The sequence below is a fragment of the Phyllostomus hastatus genome, unplaced genomic scaffold (assembly GCF_019186645.2).
Source record: "Phyllostomus hastatus isolate PE091 unplaced genomic scaffold, TTU_PhHast_1.1 phas_scaffold_182, whole genome shotgun sequence".
Classification (NCBI taxonomy): domain Eukaryota; kingdom Metazoa; phylum Chordata; class Mammalia; order Chiroptera; family Phyllostomidae; genus Phyllostomus; species Phyllostomus hastatus.
The window spans coordinates 27,171,186-27,190,430 of NW_025334013.1; the positions used below are offsets into that span (position 1 = coordinate 27,171,186).

The 19,245-nt window shown below is 46.6% G+C and overlaps 1 protein-coding gene across 4 annotated transcripts in view; it reads left to right on the forward strand.

The window, feature by feature from the left end:
* Positions 1–328: 328 nt before the first annotated feature.
* CTPS1 (CTP synthase 1) overlaps positions 329–19,245 on the forward strand; it is a 29,824-nt gene continuing 10,907 nt past the window's right edge. For 2 of the 4 annotated variants that reach the window (XM_045859934.1, XM_045859935.1), the window contains exons 1-10: positions 343–457; positions 3,407–3,443; positions 3,659–3,837; positions 5,646–5,816; positions 8,511–8,611; positions 9,379–9,495; positions 12,133–12,216; positions 12,691–12,771; positions 16,073–16,224; positions 17,437–17,569. In XM_045859934.1, coding sequence (XP_045715890.1) covers positions 3,672–3,837; positions 5,646–5,816; positions 8,511–8,611; positions 9,379–9,495; positions 12,133–12,216; positions 12,691–12,771; positions 16,073–16,224; positions 17,437–17,569 — 1,005 coding nt within the window. In that variant the 5' untranslated portion in view covers positions 343–457; positions 3,407–3,443; positions 3,659–3,671. Of the gene's footprint in view, positions 458–2,733; positions 2,802–3,406; positions 3,444–3,658; positions 3,838–5,645; positions 5,817–8,510; positions 8,612–9,378; positions 9,496–12,132; positions 12,217–12,690; positions 12,772–16,072; positions 16,225–17,436; positions 17,570–19,245 lie in introns of all 4 variants that reach the window. The other 2 variants (XM_045859937.1, XM_045859936.1) reach the window with 2 other exon arrangements.

Here is a 19,245-nt window from a genome sequence, read left to right on the forward strand (position 1 = left end):
AGGCTGTGGTGGCAGGGGGCTGCTGCCAGGCGAAGGATTTGCCAGATGTGAATCCAAAAACGGCCTCCTCCCCCTTAAGAAACGTAGCTTACACCACTGGCTGTGACAAAAGCTTCTTGGCAGAAATGCCACAGCCTCCCCAGTCTCGAATAGCTACTTTTCCAGTGTCAGGAGCTGATGAAGGACCGTTCCAACCACCCCGCCAGACAGGTGGGAAACCCAGTCCGCCAGACGCCTGCGCATTCGGGGCCCTGCGTCGCGCGCATCCAGGCTCCGCCACGGGGTGGGACCACGCGCCCGCCCCGCCCCCTGCCTCTGCGTGCGCACCGCCTAGGGCCCGCCTCCGTGAAAGACTGCCGGGCGCATGCGGCCGGGCTGCTTCACTGGCTGCCGGGGCCACGGTGTGCGTCTTCCTCCTAGCTTCTTAGCCGACAGGAGGATTTGAAGCGGGCCTCAGGTAGGCTGACTCCAGAGATCCCGGGGGAGCCGTTCTCTGGTGCAGGAATCGGCGGCGCGGGCTGAGCCCAGCGCGGGACAGCTCTACCGCCGGGTGACAGACACCGCTCCCACCAATCGCGGGTGATGTGGAGAGCAGGCCTGCCCAATCAGTTCCGTGCCTAACGGAATGGGGCGGGCGGCCAGGCCGGCGAGGAGCCGGCTCCCGCGCGCGGGGCCGCGTGGCCGGGCGCCACTGGGGAGACGGGCCGCAGTGGGCGTGGGGCAGCAGAAAGGGCTGCAGGGCTCCGCAGTGGGAGGCCGAGGTTGGCTCGTGGGATGGAGAGGGCCTTAGAGCGCTGGACCCCGCAGCTGCTGCTCCCTTCGGACTGCCCCGGGCTACGTCCCTCGGTCCTCAAGGCACCTCGCCAGGAGGGGTTTCAAGATCCGAGACTGGCTTGTCGTGGTGGGATGGGTTCCGCGGCCTGGCCTCGGCCCCCTCCGGCGTGCCTTGACTCCTGAAGCGGAAGGGGCCTTGGAGCTCACCCGGCCTGACAGCCTCCTGGTGCTGTCCCCTTCGTCCCCACAGCCGGCCACCTCCCTTCTGGGCCGCCGGTGTGAAGATGTTGCATTTTAAAGTTAAGTTCACTACATTTGTGCATTTTCATCTGCACGTTATAATTTTGAATTCTCAGCGGTTTTATGTCAAAAGTGACGTGGAGATTCTCACCCCCGTTTTACAGATGTAAGGACTCAGGCAGCTTAAGTGACTTGACAGGTCTCAGTACCCAAGGGATGGAGCTGGAACTGGATCTCACAACATTTAATGAACCAGCAAAAAAGAAGCTTTTTTCCATCTTTGTTGAATTCCTTTGCTGCATCTTGATTTTTGTTACTTCTGTGCTTGAAAACCTTCCAATGTCTCCATCACCTTCAGAATAAAGTTCAGATTGGACATTCACGTTTTCACATGACTGGGCCCCTTGCCTACATTTACAACTTATTTCCTACTGTCTTCCCCCCACCACTTGTCTCGGCCCTACCTCTGGTTTCCGTAGATAGCTTTCACCTTCCTGTTCACTCTGTTCCCTTCCCCATGCTTTGTCAAGCAGTCAGCCCTTTAAGGCCTGTTACACGTTTCAGGTCAACAAAGCAGGAGTAGCCTGGGTCCTCCACCTTTGGATTTCCCTTACCTTCTAATGGGTCCTGGAACTTGACCCTACTGTTGCCACTGAAAGCTTTCTGCTCTTCTTCCCCCTTTATACTGTTCACATACTGTCCCTCTGCTCTCACCATCACTGCATCACTCCTTTCTTTGTAAATGTGTTGTCTCAAACTGGACTGCCAGCAACTTGAGGTATGGGCCCAGATCTGATTAATTGTAGTCCCCAGAGTGTCTGGCACAGTAGCCTGCACATACATATTGACAGTGATGGGCGTCCATGAATGTGAGTGGATGAGTCCTGGGGGCCCCCACCTGGCCTTTGAGTACGTTGAATATTTATTGCCAGGCACTGTGGGATACTGCAAGAATCACCCCTGAAGAGTGGTGTTACCCTTTTAGAGTAAAATTGGGGCAATTCAAATGTAAATCGATGAGATGAGACTTCTCACTCTGTAAACCACTCAGAGTGGCTGAAGAATTTCCAAGAACATCCAAAATTTGGTAAGACCAGGCATAGTCTCTGGGGGCCACCTGGCTAGGGCCTCTCTAAAATATAGCCAAGTCTGATATTCATGAGCCAGTAAGGACTCGTTCAACTGTCAGGGAGCAGTCAGAGAAGTGTTTCCCCCAAATGTTAGGGACTTGGGGTCAAACAAGTTTGGGAAAACTGCATACCGAATACTCCTTTTTGGAGGTCACATTGAATGTTAACCTAGTAAAGGCTCCTAGAGGTCTTGCATTAAAGAAACCAATTGACTATTTAACTGATATCCCAGTATTTCTCTTATGTGTTCCTAAATCCTTTTAGGGAACCCCATATGCATTTTATAGAAACCAAGGAGCATGCTTTTGGAAATGCTGCAACAGAGGATAGAAAGGGCATGGTGATGGTGTCTGCCTGTCAGGGGAAGACATTTTAAACATTTTATCTCTTTGCCAAGTGCGTTCATTCCTGCTTTGGGGAGGAGCGAGGTGAGGGCAATGCTTGAAGTGGAACTCCTGTTTCCTTCTTCCCTTTCGTAGCTTGTTTTTGGCTTCACATGAAGTGTTCCCAGAGAAGGGCCTGTCCTTGCCAAAGCAAGCATTCTCTCTTTCTCCTTGGTGATTGTGTTTTTCATTTTGATCACATTTAGGTTTGTTGACCAAACGATGTTTTGGGGGCCTCTGAAGCTGTCTGTGGGCCAGAGAGAAATTCTCCCTGGTGAGCCTGTCACTGTCTCCTCTGCTTGTCTATGCTTTTGTTTTACCCGCCCCTTGCTTCTGCTGTTCTTGCTTCTGTCCATTGCTTCTTATCTCGCATTGAGTCTCTTTCTTCCAGACACTGCCATAACTGTCTGGCTCTTTGGATTTAATCTAATCTGCCCACTTTTTGAGTCCTCTGCTTATTACATGCTTCATACTGGTTTATTATCTGCTGTCCCTTTCCTCTAACATATAAAACTCTTCAGGGCGTACCTGGGAGAGATTGCTGGCAACGAGTAAGTTATTATTAAACTGCAGAAGAGCTGCCTTTAATTAAAAGATTTTTAGGTACAACTGCAACTTCTTTTAAGTTCTTTTATTCTGTCTTCACTAACCTAGAGGAGCTGTGCTTTCTTGGTGCTACATTGTAGTTTAGCCAAAGACACTATTTTATGGGAAATCAGAGTGCTCATCCAAGAGTGAAATTGTTTTCCCCATGTAGGGACAGTAATGAGGTACCTGGCTGGTGTGCCATTGCCTGGTGGCGATGCCAGCCAACAGTTGGGGCATAGTGTTCTACCGATAGCTTAAAGCGTTTTTTGTTGTTTTTTTTTTTTAAATTAGGTTGACTCACAGTGTTGTCAAAGCGTGAAAAAAAAAGGTACGTTCCTTGATTAGCAGTTGTTTTTCAACTCATATTTGACCGAAGCCACTCAGTGATCCAGGAACCCACAAAACAACTTTCTGAGGTCACGTGACAGACAGGGCACCCAAGGCTCCGAGAGGGTGATAGCCAGTAAATGGCAGTCAGTGTTTGAAGCTAGCTACGTTTGACTTGTTGAGCTATATTTCATCTATAGTTTTTCCTTCCCACAGGTCAAAAAGGAAAATGAAGTACATTCTGGTGACTGGTGGCGTTATATCAGGAATCGGAAAAGGGATCATTGCCAGCAGTGTGGGCACGATCCTGAAGTCATGTGGTTTACATGTCACCTCGATTAAAATCGACCCATACATTAACATTGACGCAGGGACATTCTCTCCTTATGAGCATGGTAAGCAAAGTGCATTTTTAATTGTGTTGTGTGTAGAAGAACATGTGAGTCAGCCCTTGGAAATTGTGTGTATTTTGCATGACTTCCATTTCTTGCCTTCTAAAAAGGTCCTTAGAGTAGCAGAATGATGCTTTCCTCACCTAGACAGAGGAAGCAGAAATCTTCTTTTTTTTTTTTTTTTTTTTAAGATTTTACTTATTTATTTTTAGAGAGAAGGAAAGGGTGGACAACTGGAGGGAGAGAAACATCGATGTGTGAGAGAAACATCAATTGGTTGCCTCTCACATGCACCCCAACTGGGAACTGGGCCACAACCCAGGCATGTGCCCTGACGGGGAATTGAACTGGTGACCCTTAACTTTGCAGAATGATGCTCAACTAACTGAGCCATGCTGGTCAGGATGAGGAAGCAGAAATCTTAATATGCAATGTAGTGATTAGAGTCTAGAGGTTTCTGTAACAGAAAGAACAGGAATTATCTTTTTGGTGGATGAGTGAAAATTTGTCACTTCTTTGAAAAAGGGTAATCTGGTGACATAATAACTTTCTTTAAATATTTGAGAAGAGGGATTATATTTATTCCTTGTGGTCCCAAGCTTTAGAAATAGGATGCATGGAAAGAAATTATAAGAAAATAGATTTTTCTGTGACATAAGAAAGATCTTTATAATAGCAAGCGCTTTCTAAGACTGAGGTAACTGACTTCCAGAAGTTGTGAGTTCCTTTGATGGAGGTGTGTTCATTCAAAAAGGCTGAAGGACCACTTTGTAGGGGTTTAGACCACAGATAAATGCTGGAGTTGCGTGACATGTGAGCTGGAAATTCTGTTTTGTGGACAGAGTTCAGATAATATAAACGAGGATCTTTTGAGGTGAGTGGAAAGTTGAAACGAAACTGTTAAGGGAGGTTAGGATAGTGCCTGTCTCCTGTGGTTACGTGATTGTCGGAATTAATACCTAGGTGGTTGTTTGGTTAAAATTGGGGATGGATGTATTGTTAAAGCACACTCTTCAAGTTTTTAAATTCTGTTTTCATATTCCTGCTTTCTAACGTTGAGGTCAGAATCTGTACAGATGAGCGTCAGCAGGGCGGACACGTTAGTGTAATAAGTAGCAGCAGGAGAAGAGGACAGACTGGAGCAGTACTTTGTGCAGAGTTCCTGAGCGGGGGGACAAGTTCTTTCTCTGAAGGGGAAAATGAGATGTTTTTTTCCCTTTCCTATTTTTGAGCTTATATTTTATTGTGATGGTAGGAATGAACCATACTGGGCAAACTTTTCTAGACTGATGTTTTGAGGAGTGAATGTTAAACAAAGAAATGGGGAAAAACTTTGTAGTTTCACAGCTTTGCTTAGGACTAAAGTGTAGCCCGGGAGATGGCTTTTAGAATGATCTTAATGGTATGTCTTGTTTAACTTTCGAATGAAATCATGCTTTTTGTCACACTTCAAACCTTGCTTTGCTCAAGTAGTAGACGTCGTTGAGAACAACAGATGCCACACGAGCTGTAAAGTCCCGTCTGTCCCCAGCCCTTTGGGCTGTAATTTTCTTCCGTTCCATGCTGTTTCAGAACTCTTCCTGATTCAGACTGAGTTTGTTGACAGACTGGAAGTGTGAAGTTACCTTCTGGAGAATGGTCGGTGCTTTTCCTTTTGTGTCCTCTTTAGTTATCTAGAAATAAATTGCTTTTGCTTTGTGTGTGGGTAATTGAGACTTTGTTCTAGTTGAGTGTTTATGTTTTGGCACACAAGCTGTGCCGCGGCGTATGTCTTTTTCTTTTGCCCTGAACATTTTCCCCGTGTGCCCCAGGTGAGGTTTTTGTGCTGGATGACGGTGGGGAAGTAGACCTCGATCTGGGTAACTATGAGCGTTTCCTGGACATCCGCCTCACCAAGGACAATAACCTGACCACCGGAAAGATATACCAGTATGTTATTAACAAGGAACGCAAAGGCGATTACTTGGGAAAAACTGTCCAAGGTAATACTGGATTTATTTGCCTTTAAAGTTTAAAAATCTTAAACAGTTGAATTTCTTTTGTGTATTGTTACTGAAATATGCCTTCAGTTGACTCAAAAAATAAATTGGAGAAGCCATCACTGCTCGGTGGATGGCATTGAAGCTGTCAGTCCAGTGGCATGATTTGAGTCCAGAAAACTTTTTTTAAGATTTTAGTTATTTTTAGAGAGAGGGGAAGAGAGGGAGAGAAACATCGATGTGCAAGAGAAATATTGATCAGTTGCCTCTTGCATGCCTCCAACTGAGAACCTGGCCTACAACTCAGGCATGTGCCCCTACCAGGAATTGAACTGGTGACCTTTCAGTGCAGGTGGGCGCCCAACCCACTGAGCCACACCAGTCAGGGCCAGAGAGCTATTGTCTTTATACCAGGGGTGTCAAACTCATTTTTACCAGGGGCCACGTCAGCCTTGTGGCTGCCTTCAAAGGGCTGAATGTAATTTCAACTCCTTAACAGTTAAGGAGTAGTTACATTTATACAGTCCTAAAATTACTTCAGCCCTTTGAAGGTAACCACGAGGCTGATGTGGCCCCTGGTGAAAATGAGCCTGACACCCCTGCTTTATACAGTGATGAGTATGAAGTGATGAAGGCTACTAGACTAGGCAGAGAGCCAGACTCCGTGTGTGTGTGTGTGTGTGTGTGTGTGTGTGTGTGTGTGTGATGTCTGTGCATAGGCAGTGATAGGGAAAAGAATGTCCATCGTGTACATTGGTTTTAGACTAGTAATCAGGACGGATGGGCCTTGGGGAGAGTCTGAGAAGTGGGTCTCTGGATCCTGCTGAGCTACCACCGGCCCAGCGTCACTTGTATCTGTTTGCTGTTGTGGGTTTACACAGCCTTCATTTGAGGAAAGTGCTTGTTTGGAAAAGGTGGGGTTGGAAAACCACTTGTCTAGTGTAATGGCTTAAGTCCAGATTTTGAGGACTGCTGAAAAGTGGCTTTTATCTGAGTTCCGAGAATAAATCTGCTTTTGGCTTTAGGCTATACTGGACTGACAGTGAAGGGTCCCGCCGACAGTGAGCAGCCGCAGACCCAGATTCTAGGTTAACTGGCTCATGTTTACACCTTAGCTGTGCTACTTACCAGCTGCATGAGCGTGGACGGGTTACTAAACCTCTCTGAAATCTGTTTTCCTTTTCTACAAAGGAAGATAATAACAGTGTCTGCCTCTCCTGTGTGTTGGCAGGATTAAAGGCATTAAGTCAGTCAAGTGTTTCTCTTGAGTTCCTGATACACACAAAGGGATCAATTTGGAATTATAATGATCTTGATTATGGAGTTTATGGCTCTAGGCTCCAGTGTATTTATCTGTGTATCCATTCATCCGTCAGATGTGTTGTGAGTGCTCCAGTGGTCAGGCCTCCCTGGTGCTGAGAGTACTTGAGGAACAAGATCAGAAAGGCCACTGCCCTTGTGGAGGTCACAGATGCATGGGATGGGAAGTCCGATGGGAGCTGTGGCAGGAGAGGATAGAAGAGAGACTGAGAAAGTGGTGGGGAGAGCTGGTTGGGCAGGGGCCCAGGGAAGGCCTCCAAGGAGAGGATGGGTGAGCCAGGAGGCCGGCTGTGGGAGGGCTGGAAGGAGGAGAGCCGGTGTGGCCTGTACAGAGGGCCCAGGACCACAGAGGGCTTGGTCATGGACAGGGCGGGGAGCAGTGACACAGGATGATGGTCAGGGAGATAGGTGACAGGGGTGCAGCCAAGTCACACGGGGCCTCCCGCTGGGCCACAGCCTGGAGTTTGCATTTTGGAACGGAAACTCAGGGAGTGGTAAACTCTAATTTGCATTTTTAAAAGATCACTTTGGCTGATCTGTGTGGAGATGATGAACATCCTTGTGCTCGAGGCACTGCTGGCTCTGTCTACACACAGCAAGTTAAACAGCACTCTCCGCCCTTGGGGATCTGCCGCCAGAGCCTGACAGCTGTGGTTTTTGAAAGCGATCAGCAGGAGCTGGCATGTATTGAGTACCTACTTGGTAGGCACTCTGCTTAGCATTTTACCAGTGCCGTCTCACTGATTTCCACAGCTTTATAAAGTTGAAGCTGTTACCGCCAGTTCATGGGTAGGGAAGTCGAGCTTGAGAATAGTTAAGTCACTTGCCCAGAGATCCCGGCCCTAATGAGTGGTGGAACTAAGGTGTGAACCCAGACATCCTGAGCCCAGGCGCTGTGCTCCTAGCCACTCTGCTACACGGTGCTGTCTCCTCGCAGTGGATTGGCTCCACTTCGGGAATCTGGAAACACAATGGAACAGGGTCCTGGTTTCCCTTGTTCCTGGAAAAGCACCCAGGTGTGATATGTCCACCTCTGCCTCTAAGCAGTAGGGTGGCCGTGTGGCTGTGTGTGGCCGTGCGGCCAGGGTGAGCTTGCTCAGGGGCAGGAAGAGCTCTGATGTGGGTTAGGGCTCCACTCTCGGCCCTGCTCTCTTGTAGTGTTTGCAGCCACGACGTGGATGCCTGGAAAGGAGGCTGTGGGGAGTGCGAGCCCAGAGATTTTTCCTAAGGCCATTTAAGAGTAGTCTCAATATTCTTGTGGACCCTTTGCCTCTCTGTGATGCCAAAGAGTGCAGCCATTTGTAGTCGCCTTAAATGCATCTCTCTCATCAGTGCTGATGGAAAAGTGTGAGTCTCATTCTTCTCTCTCCTTCCCAGTGGTCCCTCACATCACAGACGCAATCCAGGAGTGGGTGATGAGACAGGCATTGATACCTGTGGATGAAGACGGCCTAGAGCCTCAAGTGTGCGTTATTGAGGTGTGTACGAGTCTTTTCTAAACTCCGTGATTCCTGAGTAGGTGACGCAGTGGACACATTCACGTGCTTAGTCGGCCATCAGCAGCTGATAAGACGATTTCCAGCTAAGCCCTTGACCTTCCTACCTATGATGTATGGCAGGTGAGGGCGCAGTAACAGTCATGTGGGTAGCCATCCAAAGTGATACTTCGCCCAAGCGATTCTCCTTTTTCAGCATTTACGTGTTTATGTAGTGGAGATAGTGACACATTTTTGGTTTGAATGACTGAGGCTCCTTGGGTTTCAGTTTCTGTACCCCTGCCTGGCTGATCCTAGCCGGTAGGTCTCCGTGTCCCTGCGAAAACAGGAGGCTTGGAAGTTTCAGCAGCTTGTTTCTAGCAGATGATTGGTTTTTCCCTAGCAAATGATTTTTAATACAAAAGTTATTTGTGGCTAAGTGGGTAAGATTTAGGTTTCTTTGCTTTGTAGCTCTCCTGCAAATAAAGTCCCTAGTATAGCTTTCAGTTGACCTTTTTCTTGAAATGATGTGGGAAGACCCATGATCCATGATAAAACCTTGTGGGATGGTAAGTGCATCCAAAAAGGTAATCTTTTAGCACACAGAAATGTCTCGTTACTGCTAACCGGCACTGTACGGGCTCGAAGAGTCTATATTATGCTGCTGCTCCTCATGGAGTTGAGATGGCAGAGCGTGTGTGTCAGACAGCTGAACCCAACCGCGGGAGGAAGGTTTGGTGTGTAAGCCCTGAACAGCTGTGTCCTTCCAGCTCGGTGGAACAGTGGGAGACATAGAAAGCATGCCCTTTATCGAGGCCTTCCGTCAGTTCCAGTTCAAGGTCAAAAGGGAGAACTTTTGTAATATTCACGTCAGTCTGGTTCCTCAGGTAAGTCCATCAAAACTTCCCTGTGGGGAGATGGAGAGGAGGGAGAAAAGGATGATTTGCATCCCTTTTCTGTTTTAAATATTTGAGCTGTGGGAAGCAGAAAATTAAAAAAAAAACTTCTTTACAAATTTTAAAGTATTATAATCATACCTTTGAAAACGATCCAGTGGGGCCCTGACCAGTGCGGCTCAGTGGGCTGGGTGTCATCCCGCAAAACGAAAGTCGCTGGTTCGATCTTCAGTCAGGGCATGTGCCCGGGCTGCGGGCCAGGTCCCCTGTTGGGAGCATGTGAGAGGCCGCCGGTCGATGTTTCTCTCACACGTGGATGTGTTCCTTCCTCCCTTCCTTTCCCTCCCTTCCCCTCTCTCTAAAAATAAATAAATAAAATCTTGAGAAGAAAGAAGGATCCAGTGGGGAACATTTGGAAAGTTAATCAGGGACGTTGCAGTTAAAGCTGGCGGGTTGAACATGTTCACTTGTCTTCACCCGCATGGCGAAGCCCCCTGACGCCTGCAGCCCAGGGACTTGTTTATAGCCGCAAACTCACAAGGGCAGACACCGTGAGAGGAGTCAGCAGTAACAGCAGTCAGGACGGCAGGAAGCAGAAGGACACGTACAGACGGACTTAGCGGGCCTGGGAGAGCGGGATCCTCTGCCGCATCGGGAAGAGCAGAGAAGCAGCCCCGTTTGCCCTGCAGAACCCCCAGCGGCTCAGGAGCAGGCCACATCTGGTGCCTCTGGGCGTGAGGGCTACAGGTCGGGCTCCTAACTGCTCTTCCAGAACCAGTCAGACCCTGACGTCCCCTTCCCTGGTGTGCACAGTGGGGCCTTAGCCCCTCCCCGCCTTGGCAGAAGACTGGAGGGCTTTTTCCCCTGTAAGAGGTATTCTGGATGAGCAGACACTAGGGACAGTTGAGGGCGGTAATACTGAACTAAAAAACGTGTGGTTAAGTGTAACTTTATGCTCTTGAGACACCCTACCGTCCTCTGCCACGTGATTCCCAGAATTGTCACAGCCCGGCTCGGATCTTCCACAGAGGAGGCTGGACTGACTGTAAGGTTCTTCTTGGGGCACGTGCCTAGCCCAGGGGAACGCACTCTGCTTTCATGCAGTGGGCCCGCGGGTTCCCAGACTAAGGACCCTGGCGGACAAATCCCGCTTTTACAGAACCCCCAGTTAGCTTTTAAATATGAGTTGGCAGCCAGCGATCGCCAGACATTTGGAGAAATTATCTAACACGCGAGAGACCAAAACAACAGGAAGAAAAGAAACTCAGAGGAAATTGCGGCTCTGCAGGGAGTAGGGAACCTAAAACAAAGCAGCCAGCGTGTCATTAGTAGCCGTGCGATGAAGAGGAGATAAACTGCATCCATTAAGTACAGCTGAATACCCTGAGAAGGGAACAGAGAGCAGAAAAGAATTCTTGGGAATTAATAATTGGATAACAGAATTGAAAAATTTAAGAGAAAGAAAGGTGAGGAAATACCTAAGGAAGTAGAGCAGAAATCCCAAAAGAGAAAAAATAGAGAAAAAGCAAGAGACTGTGAGGACTGGTCCAGGAGTTCTAATGTCCAAATAATAGGATCTCCCCCAAAGTAACAGAAATGAAGAGGAAAGAAATCTGAATGAGGGGTTCATAAATTATGTCCCACAGGCCAAAACAACCCAGCCCGTTTTGAAAAAAAAGTTGTATGGAAATAACAGCCACACCCTTACGTTTATATATCGTCCATGCTGCTTTTGTGCTAAAACAGGAGAGTTGAGTAGTTGTGACAGACTGTGTGGCCAACAGAACCTAAAATATTTATTATCTGGCCCTCTATAGAAAAAAAAATTTTGACTCTGTCTAAACAATTCAAAGAAATATCCAGACATGAGTTTCTAGATCGAAAGGGCCCAATGAATGCCTAGGGCATTGAACGGAAAATGAACCACACCAAGCAAGGCACATCCCTGAAATTTCAGGGTAATGGGGCCGACACTCTAAAAGACTCTGAAGAGAAACATCAAGAATCAATATGGCATTTGACTTCTCATCAGCGATAGTGGAAGCTAAAAGATAGTGAAGCTGTTTCCTTAAAAGTGCTTGGGAAAATGATTTTCCACCTAAATTCTATACCCAGCAAGTGAATCTGTTAAGTGTGAAAGGAGAATCAAGATCATTTAGGGCATCAAAAACTCACCAACCCACAAGATGAAACAAACGTTTGGACCAGAAAGGAAAAGTGCAGCCCAGGTTTACAGTGGACAGTGTTCAGTGCCGTCAAAGCCTTGCACACTGGAGAGGGAGCGTGGCGTGCGAGGGGGCCACGGGCACGGGGTAGGGGGCGGGGGTCGCATCCAACAGGAGTCGTCGGAAGCAGCTCGAACTAAATGTCGGGAAGTACCAGTGAGGCACACCAGCAGGACCAAAGGAGTGAATGAGGGACTGTCTTTCGGGTCTGGTGCCGATGGTCTTTGGACAAACTTTGTAGAGCTCTCCGACTCTAAGACATAGACATGTGTAACTTTTACAAAAATGAGAAATAAATTAGGTAAATGATCTGTTTCCCCATTAAAAAGGTGTTCAGGGAAAAGTCATACTTGAAAATTCCTGTAACACAGAAATTAACTTTTTTTTCCCTTTTGTAAAATAGCCAAGTTCAACAGGGGAGCAGAAGACTAAACCCACCCAGAACAGTGTTCGGGAACTCAGAGGCCTTGGGCTCTCCCCAGACCTGGTAAGGCTTCCCGACCGTCTGACCTTGGGTGTCTGATTAACATCTCTCCTCTGTGGGACACGGGCCCTTCATTTTCTTGGCATGCTTTTAATGGATGGTGGAGAAAGAAGTCTGGTTCTTGGAACTGGGGCTGTGGTTTACGAGATTTCCTTACCTGGCACATGCGTGTTAGTGTCTTATGTCTCCCCTCAGCGGTCATTTATTCTCTCTTCCCTCCTGACCAAGAATGACGGTGCAGTGAACCCCAGGTGGCTCTTGTGGTTCAGTAACCTGTGTGTTTGGGCTGCCACTCTGTTACGTTTTCCAGTTGGGGATTCGGGGATCTCAGTGTTGCAAACAGGTCATATTGTCACAATGTACATGCATTGTGCTGGGAGTTAGCTTAACTATGTGGTATCTCTTTTAATAGCAACAGGGGAGAAGCCCAGCGTTGTAATCCCTCTTATCTAAACGCCTTGCTTTCTTCACTTCTAGGTTGTGTGCCGGTGCTCAAATCCCCTCGACACAGCAGTGAAGGAGAAAATATCCATGTTCTGCCATGTTGAACCTGAGCAAGTGAGTAGAAATTCCATCTCCATGATTTTTGTTTCGAATTATCCTGAAGTCTCTTAGCCAGTTTCATAAGGCTTGTTGTCATTTCGGGATTTGAGACCGTAGACTGCTGGCTCTGTGACTGTTACCTTGTGTCCTGTGGTTCCCCAAACGAACTCACCTCCCCTGCCCCTTTGCTCTACACTTCCTGTACTGTTTGCTGTAGCCATCCTGAATGCGTGTCTCCCGTCTCTCTCAGCCTCAGTCTTCCTGTTCATTTTCTTCCTCTGGGGCCCAGCTAGGGCACAGTATTATCTGAGCAGCTTTACCTGCCACACCTCCTCACTCTTGAGCCTCAGGTCTGGGCTCTAAGGTGCGGGTGGTGAGCCCAGCATACTCCCTTTCCTGTGTGCCTGCTGCTTCCCCTTACAGACTTTGAGCTTCTGGAGGGCAGGGATCACCTACTCAGCTTCCTATCCCTGGTGCCTGGTGTGTAAGGCAGGGTAGGCTCTGAGTCTGCTTGCCAGTCTTTCTGTTACCTGTGCGAATGGAGGGTACCAGTGGTACAGGAAGTTCAAAATTTTGGAACTGTAATACATCTAAGTATGGCGCATGATATGGGAATTCTAGGGGTGGTAAGTTGAGATTGTAGCTTTGGTTGGGTTTAGTTGAAGAAGAGTTTTTATGGATTCGAAGGGTTTTATGGTTAACTTATGGATGCTTTGTTTTGCTGCCAGGTTATTTGAGGATCAGGAGACTGAGCAGGGGAGCCCAGCTGGCTTGGAGAGGGGAGAGTGAAACAGCAGGGTTAAAGTGAGAAATCCATATACAGACTACCAGGAGCATGCAAGTGAATGTAGAAATATTAAAATCAGTGGCCGGGCATTGGAGTGGAGAGGGCAAGAGGAAAGCCGTTCACCGCCACGGAGGCAGCTTCGGGGTGTTAGGGTAGCCTGGGGCCTGCGACCAGGGTCCTGGGTGGGACCCCTGAGCTGGGGTCAGGGGAGCCATAGCAAATAGGTGGAGCAGCAGGATAATTTCATTGTTATGAACAGCCTTTTTATCACGCACTTCAGTTATCATTATTATTACTGGTCTAGTTTTTTGCCATTTGGGAAGCACTGATTCAGGTAGAAACCCAAACAGTGTTCCAGTTAGAGGGTGAAAGCAGGAGGTTTCTATGAGAAAGAAAAAAAAGAATAGTTAACATAAATAGAGAGAAGGAACTTCTGTTGGCATTAATGAGTTCAAGAGCGAATTTCTGTAGGTACAAATACGCTGTTAGTCTTTAGCTATGCATGGTGGTGCTAATTCTGAACAGTGCCTTCTATTTTCAGTTCAAGTCAGAATTTGTGTTTTCCTGTTAGCTTTGCAAACAATTGTTTGGAATGCACTGTTGGTTTGGCCGAGTCCAAAGGTTATTTGCCCTGTTTAAACATTCTGAAGGTTTGAGAAGACATGCGAGGGGTTCCTTTGGGCTGGCAGCTGTGACTCCATTTTGAAGTGGCTGTTTCTCAACGTAAGAATGTCCAACCTGTAGAGAATTTTTATGAGTTTATTTGAGTTGAAACAGAGGACACACCTAGAAGCAAGATCTCAACAGACTGAAAAAAACACTTCCACACTTCAGTTACTTCAGATATTTCTAATCTTAGCGAATGAAGGTAGTTCATTTTGTTAAAGAACAGGTTGTCATTACAATTATTCACTTTAAAAATGTGACAAGTATTTTTGTATTTAAATTTGAACTTCAAATTTCATGCATTTTTTCAGTTGCTTTGCTTATCTGATTGAATTACAAGAGTTCTTTCTATATTCCAAATGTAAATCTTTCATCAGATATGATTTGTGTGTTTTTTTTCCCAGTCTGTGGCTTATCTTTTCATTTCCTTAATGGTGTCCTTTGGAGCACAGAAGCTCTTACATTTGGTGAACTCCAATTCATCCATGTTTTTTCCTTTACATATTAGGCTTTTGGTATCATTTCTAAGCACCTTATTTAACCAAGGTCATAAAGATTGTCTTCTGTGTTTTCTTACAAAACGTTTACAGTTTTTGGTGGTACATTTAGGTCTCAGATCCTTTGTGAGTTGACTTATGTGTAGTAACCCTTCAGTAACAGCTGGAAGTCATCTTTTTGCCTGCAGACGCCTGGTTGCGCTGGTTCCATTTGTTGGCAGGACTACCCTTTAGTAATCTATAATCTTCTTTGTAAAGGTGCTTTTTAGATTTACTTATCTTGGAAAAGTTTTTTTAGATTTATTTATAGGTACTTATAATTTACTATATGAGTGGCATGTTTTTAAAAATTGTATTTCCTTATTAGATGTGACCCACATGTAGGAAACCCTGCTGACCTCAGGCCAGGCTAATTATTAAAAGTCTGTTCTGGCTGTTTACCTGCAGATTCTCCTGTTTTTTTTTCATGGATTAAACAATAACATTGTATGCAGTTAGTGGTAATTGTTTATTTTTCAGTTCATATATATATTTTTTCTTATCTAATTGTAATGGCTAATGCCTCTAGTGCATCGCTGAATTAAAGTAGTGATAGTGGCCAGTTTTGCCTTGTTCCAGACTTTCACATTAATATTAAATAGCAACTAAATGATGTTTGCTATGGGGCTTTTTAAAATATTTTCCCTAAAAATCCTAATTTACCAAGAAATTTTATTATGAATAGGTTTTGAATTTTTATTAAACCAGCATCCACTGAAGTATTTTTTTCCTCTCCTTTAATCTGTTCATGTAGTGAATTCTGCTGTTAAATTTCCTAATGTGGTGGTTCTCAAACTCTGCTTTGAAAAGTACCAATGCCTGCCACCTACTCCCAGAGCCCGTGCGGGCACAGCCATCTCGTGGGTTTTTAGAGCTCCTCCCCCAAGTGACTCCAGTGGGTGTGGAGCCAAAGTTGAGAACCACTGCTCTGGGGACAAGCCTACGTGGGCATGCTTTGTTTTAAACTGCATTTGTAGTTTGGTGTGTGATTTGGTTTTTTCTTTTCGGATTTTTTTTACCCATGTTTATAAGAGATTAGCAACTATTTTTACTTTATTTTACTCTATTTTTAAATTATACTTTATTGATGCTATTACAGTTGTCCCAGTTTTTCCCCTTTGCCTCCTTCGACCCTTGCCACTATTTTTAAATTCTTCTTGAGTTAGTTGGTTTTAGTAATTTGTATTTGTTTCTAGAAAATTGCCCTATTTTCTCTTTTCAAATTTAGAACAGTTTTTTTCCCAAGGTCATATAGCTAGTAGGAGGCTGTCAGCCCAGTGAGTTTTTACTTGTTTTTATTAAATAACGTTTTCTGCTTTTTAAACAGGTGATCTGCGTCCACGACGTCTCGTCCATCTACCGAGTCCCCTTGCTATTAGAGGAGCAGGGGGTCGTAGATTATTTTCTCAGAAGACTTGACCTTCCTGTCGAGAGGCAGTCACGAAAGATGCTGATGAAGTGGAAAGAGATGGCTGACAGGTTTGCTGGCAGCCCTAGTCTTGTTCTCTTTATTGTCAGGGGCACAGGGGATTCAACTCTTGTGCTATCAGCTCCTGCTGGAAAAGGTTATAAATGAGAAGGGGAGGTAAGAAGGGCTCTCGGCTGTCATGTGGTTATCATGGGTGAGGGAGTCCTGGTAGAGTTGGCCCAGGCAACAAGTGAGTTCAGATTACACACCTAAACCCTTGTCTCCTGTCGACTAGGAAATCCGTGCAAACAGGCATCCCAGTGGCAGTGGGTCAGTGCACATGCGCAAGGCCCACACACATTGGCTGGCCATGGCTGGAGTACTTTTGGGTGCCACCCCAAATGCCTGAGCTGTGTTTGGGAACATAGCACTCACCCTGCACCAGAAAAGAACCAGCAAAAATGACAGTCTTTTCCTACTACTGCTGCCAGCACTTGTCACTTTAACTGTCCCCATTCTCCTTTCCTCCTAAAGCTGTGTGATGCTCACACGCATGTCAGGTGCCTTCACTCAGGGCCTCAGAGCACTGGGTGTGCCTTATTGTAACCGCAGAATTAATGTGATGATACTAGTAAGCACTGGGGGGAGGAGGAACCTCTCATTTCATTGCTGTGGTATTTTCATTTTGACATTTTCCCTTTCAGACTTTCCATTTATATGTATGTCTTCATGTAGCTACAAGAATGGCACACAATTTTAGAATCTTCATAAAATGTTATAAACATTTTTGCTGTTACTAATTTAAGTTTATAATGGAAATTTTTAATGAATATGGACTGTTGTGTATGTCCTATATTTGATTATTCACTTCATCACATTAACTCTTGTGAATTGCTGTTAATTTGTTTGCCCTTTGGGATTTTGATCTTTTGTAAAACAGTGTGTGTGAGATTTTTTCTTTTTTTTAATTCATTGGGGTGACATTGGTTAACAAAGGTTTGCAGTTCTGTAATTCACCGCCTGTATACATTGTATTGTGCATTCACCACCCCAGTATGCTTGACATTTTGACACCAGCTCTTTATAATAGCTTCTAAAATTCTATTTTGTTAAAAAGCCTGCCACATTGAGCTGAAAACTGTTTCCTCTTTACTGTTTGGTATTCAAATAATAGACACTTCCATTAAATTCTTCCCAGACTTGTTTTTCTTCTCTTTAGGAGTTTTGACCTCGTTTGTATATACATTCTAATAACTTACTGTTTCTTGACCTTTGGTTGATAGATACGATCGCTTGCTGGAGACCTGCACTATTGCCCTTGTGGGCAAGTACACCAAGTTCTCAGACTCGTACGCCTCTGTCATTAAAGCTCTGGAGCATTCCGCACTGGCCATCAACCACAAGCTGGAAATCAAGGTAAGGAGGGAGGGCCAGGCACAGCTGAGGCGTGGACAGGGAGGCCATCGGCCGTCCCCCAGGTGCTGCATATCTGCTTTATGTGTTTGGAGCTCAGAATTTCTTTGTAGGAAGAGAAAGGATTTCTGGTGGGCTCCTGGCTTTGAGAGAACAGTAGAGCATTTCCAGGAAATAATGGAGGGGAAAGATGGTCAGAGTAGAAGCTGAGGGACAGTGAATGCTTGGGTCTGAGTATCAAGTGACCAAGTAAAATTGCCCCATGGGGACGGGGAACCCTGGCCGGCCAGCAGCACTTTGAAAATTGCTGGTTCCAGTTCCCTCGTCTGTGGAGTGGGAAGGCTGATACCCACCCCGTAGGCTGGGAGGTTTCTCTGAAATACGTGTCCAGTTGCCCAGTCAGTGCTGGGAACCTGGGCGGGACCCAGGAATAGCAGTTGGGAGTTCCGCTCTGTGCCACGGAGGGCAGAGCTGAGCTGGTGCAGCGTCAGCGCATGGCCCGGGCCCGTCTCCTTGTGGCAGCCGAGCGCAGAGAGTGGTTCATGGGTCCCAGAGCCACACAGCCAGGGCTCAGATTCTGGCTTTGTCTACAAGATAATATGACCCTGGGCAAGTTAGTTAACCCTCTTTCTGCCTCAGTTTCCTCCCCTTTAAAAAGGGGTAGTGATAGCACCTTCCTCCTCGGGTCATTAGAAGAGTGAAATGAGCTCATGTGAAGTGCTGAGTACTGTGCCTGGCATGGAGGAAGTGCCGTGTGTGTCCGCTCTTCCGGAGACCCTTCCACCTGTCCCTTTCCCGCCCTTTCCCCAGCGGCGCAACTCCCAGCTGGAGCTTCTCAGGAGGAGAGGTGCTCACCACGGACACTGGGGTTTGCCTCCCATGTCTCCAGGGGCTTCCCAGCGCGATAATCTAGTTTGCTTTGTGTCGGTGGACAGATTCCTGTAGGAAGACCTGTTATGCATTTTTTAAGAAACATAGGACCTTGTTACACTGCTCTGACTTATTTTTTGCTAGTTCTTTGGTCATTCATTGGTTTATCCACTTGGAGGTGGCCTGTGCCCACCGTGAGTTAGATGGTAGAGGGGAGAGGGGACTAGAATGGCGGTGGGGTCTCTTAGGTGTGACAGGGGCACACGGAAGACAGGTGATCCAGTATTGGTGGATGTGTGAGGACAGTAGACTTTCCCACGGAGGGATACCTGGGCGATTTTGGGAAGCACGAGGCAGAAGGGAAGGGCATTCCCGACAGAAGGAGGAGCATATCCAAGGGCCTGGAGCAGGGGCAGTGAGGAATGGGAGGAGTCTGGTGGCGGGCCGGTGAGACTCCTCAGCTGGGTTATGCCTGGCTCTTGCCTCCATGTTTAGGGAGTCAGGGCAGGAAGCAATCGGCAGTTGAACAATCTAATGAAAAAGTGGGTAAAAGATTCGAACAGACACTTTCATAGAAGTTGCCCATGATATATGTGAAAAGATGCTCAACATCTTTTTTTTATTTGTCAGGGAAATAAATGCAAATTAAATCCCAGTGAGATACCAGCGCACACTGACCAGAGTGGCTAAGAGTGTAGGTGAGGATGCAGAGCTCACGCCTTGCTGGTGGGGATGTGGAGTGGTGTAGCCACCTCAGAAAACAGCCTGGCGGTTTCCTGTAAAGTTTAATGCAGGAAAACCTGCATGTG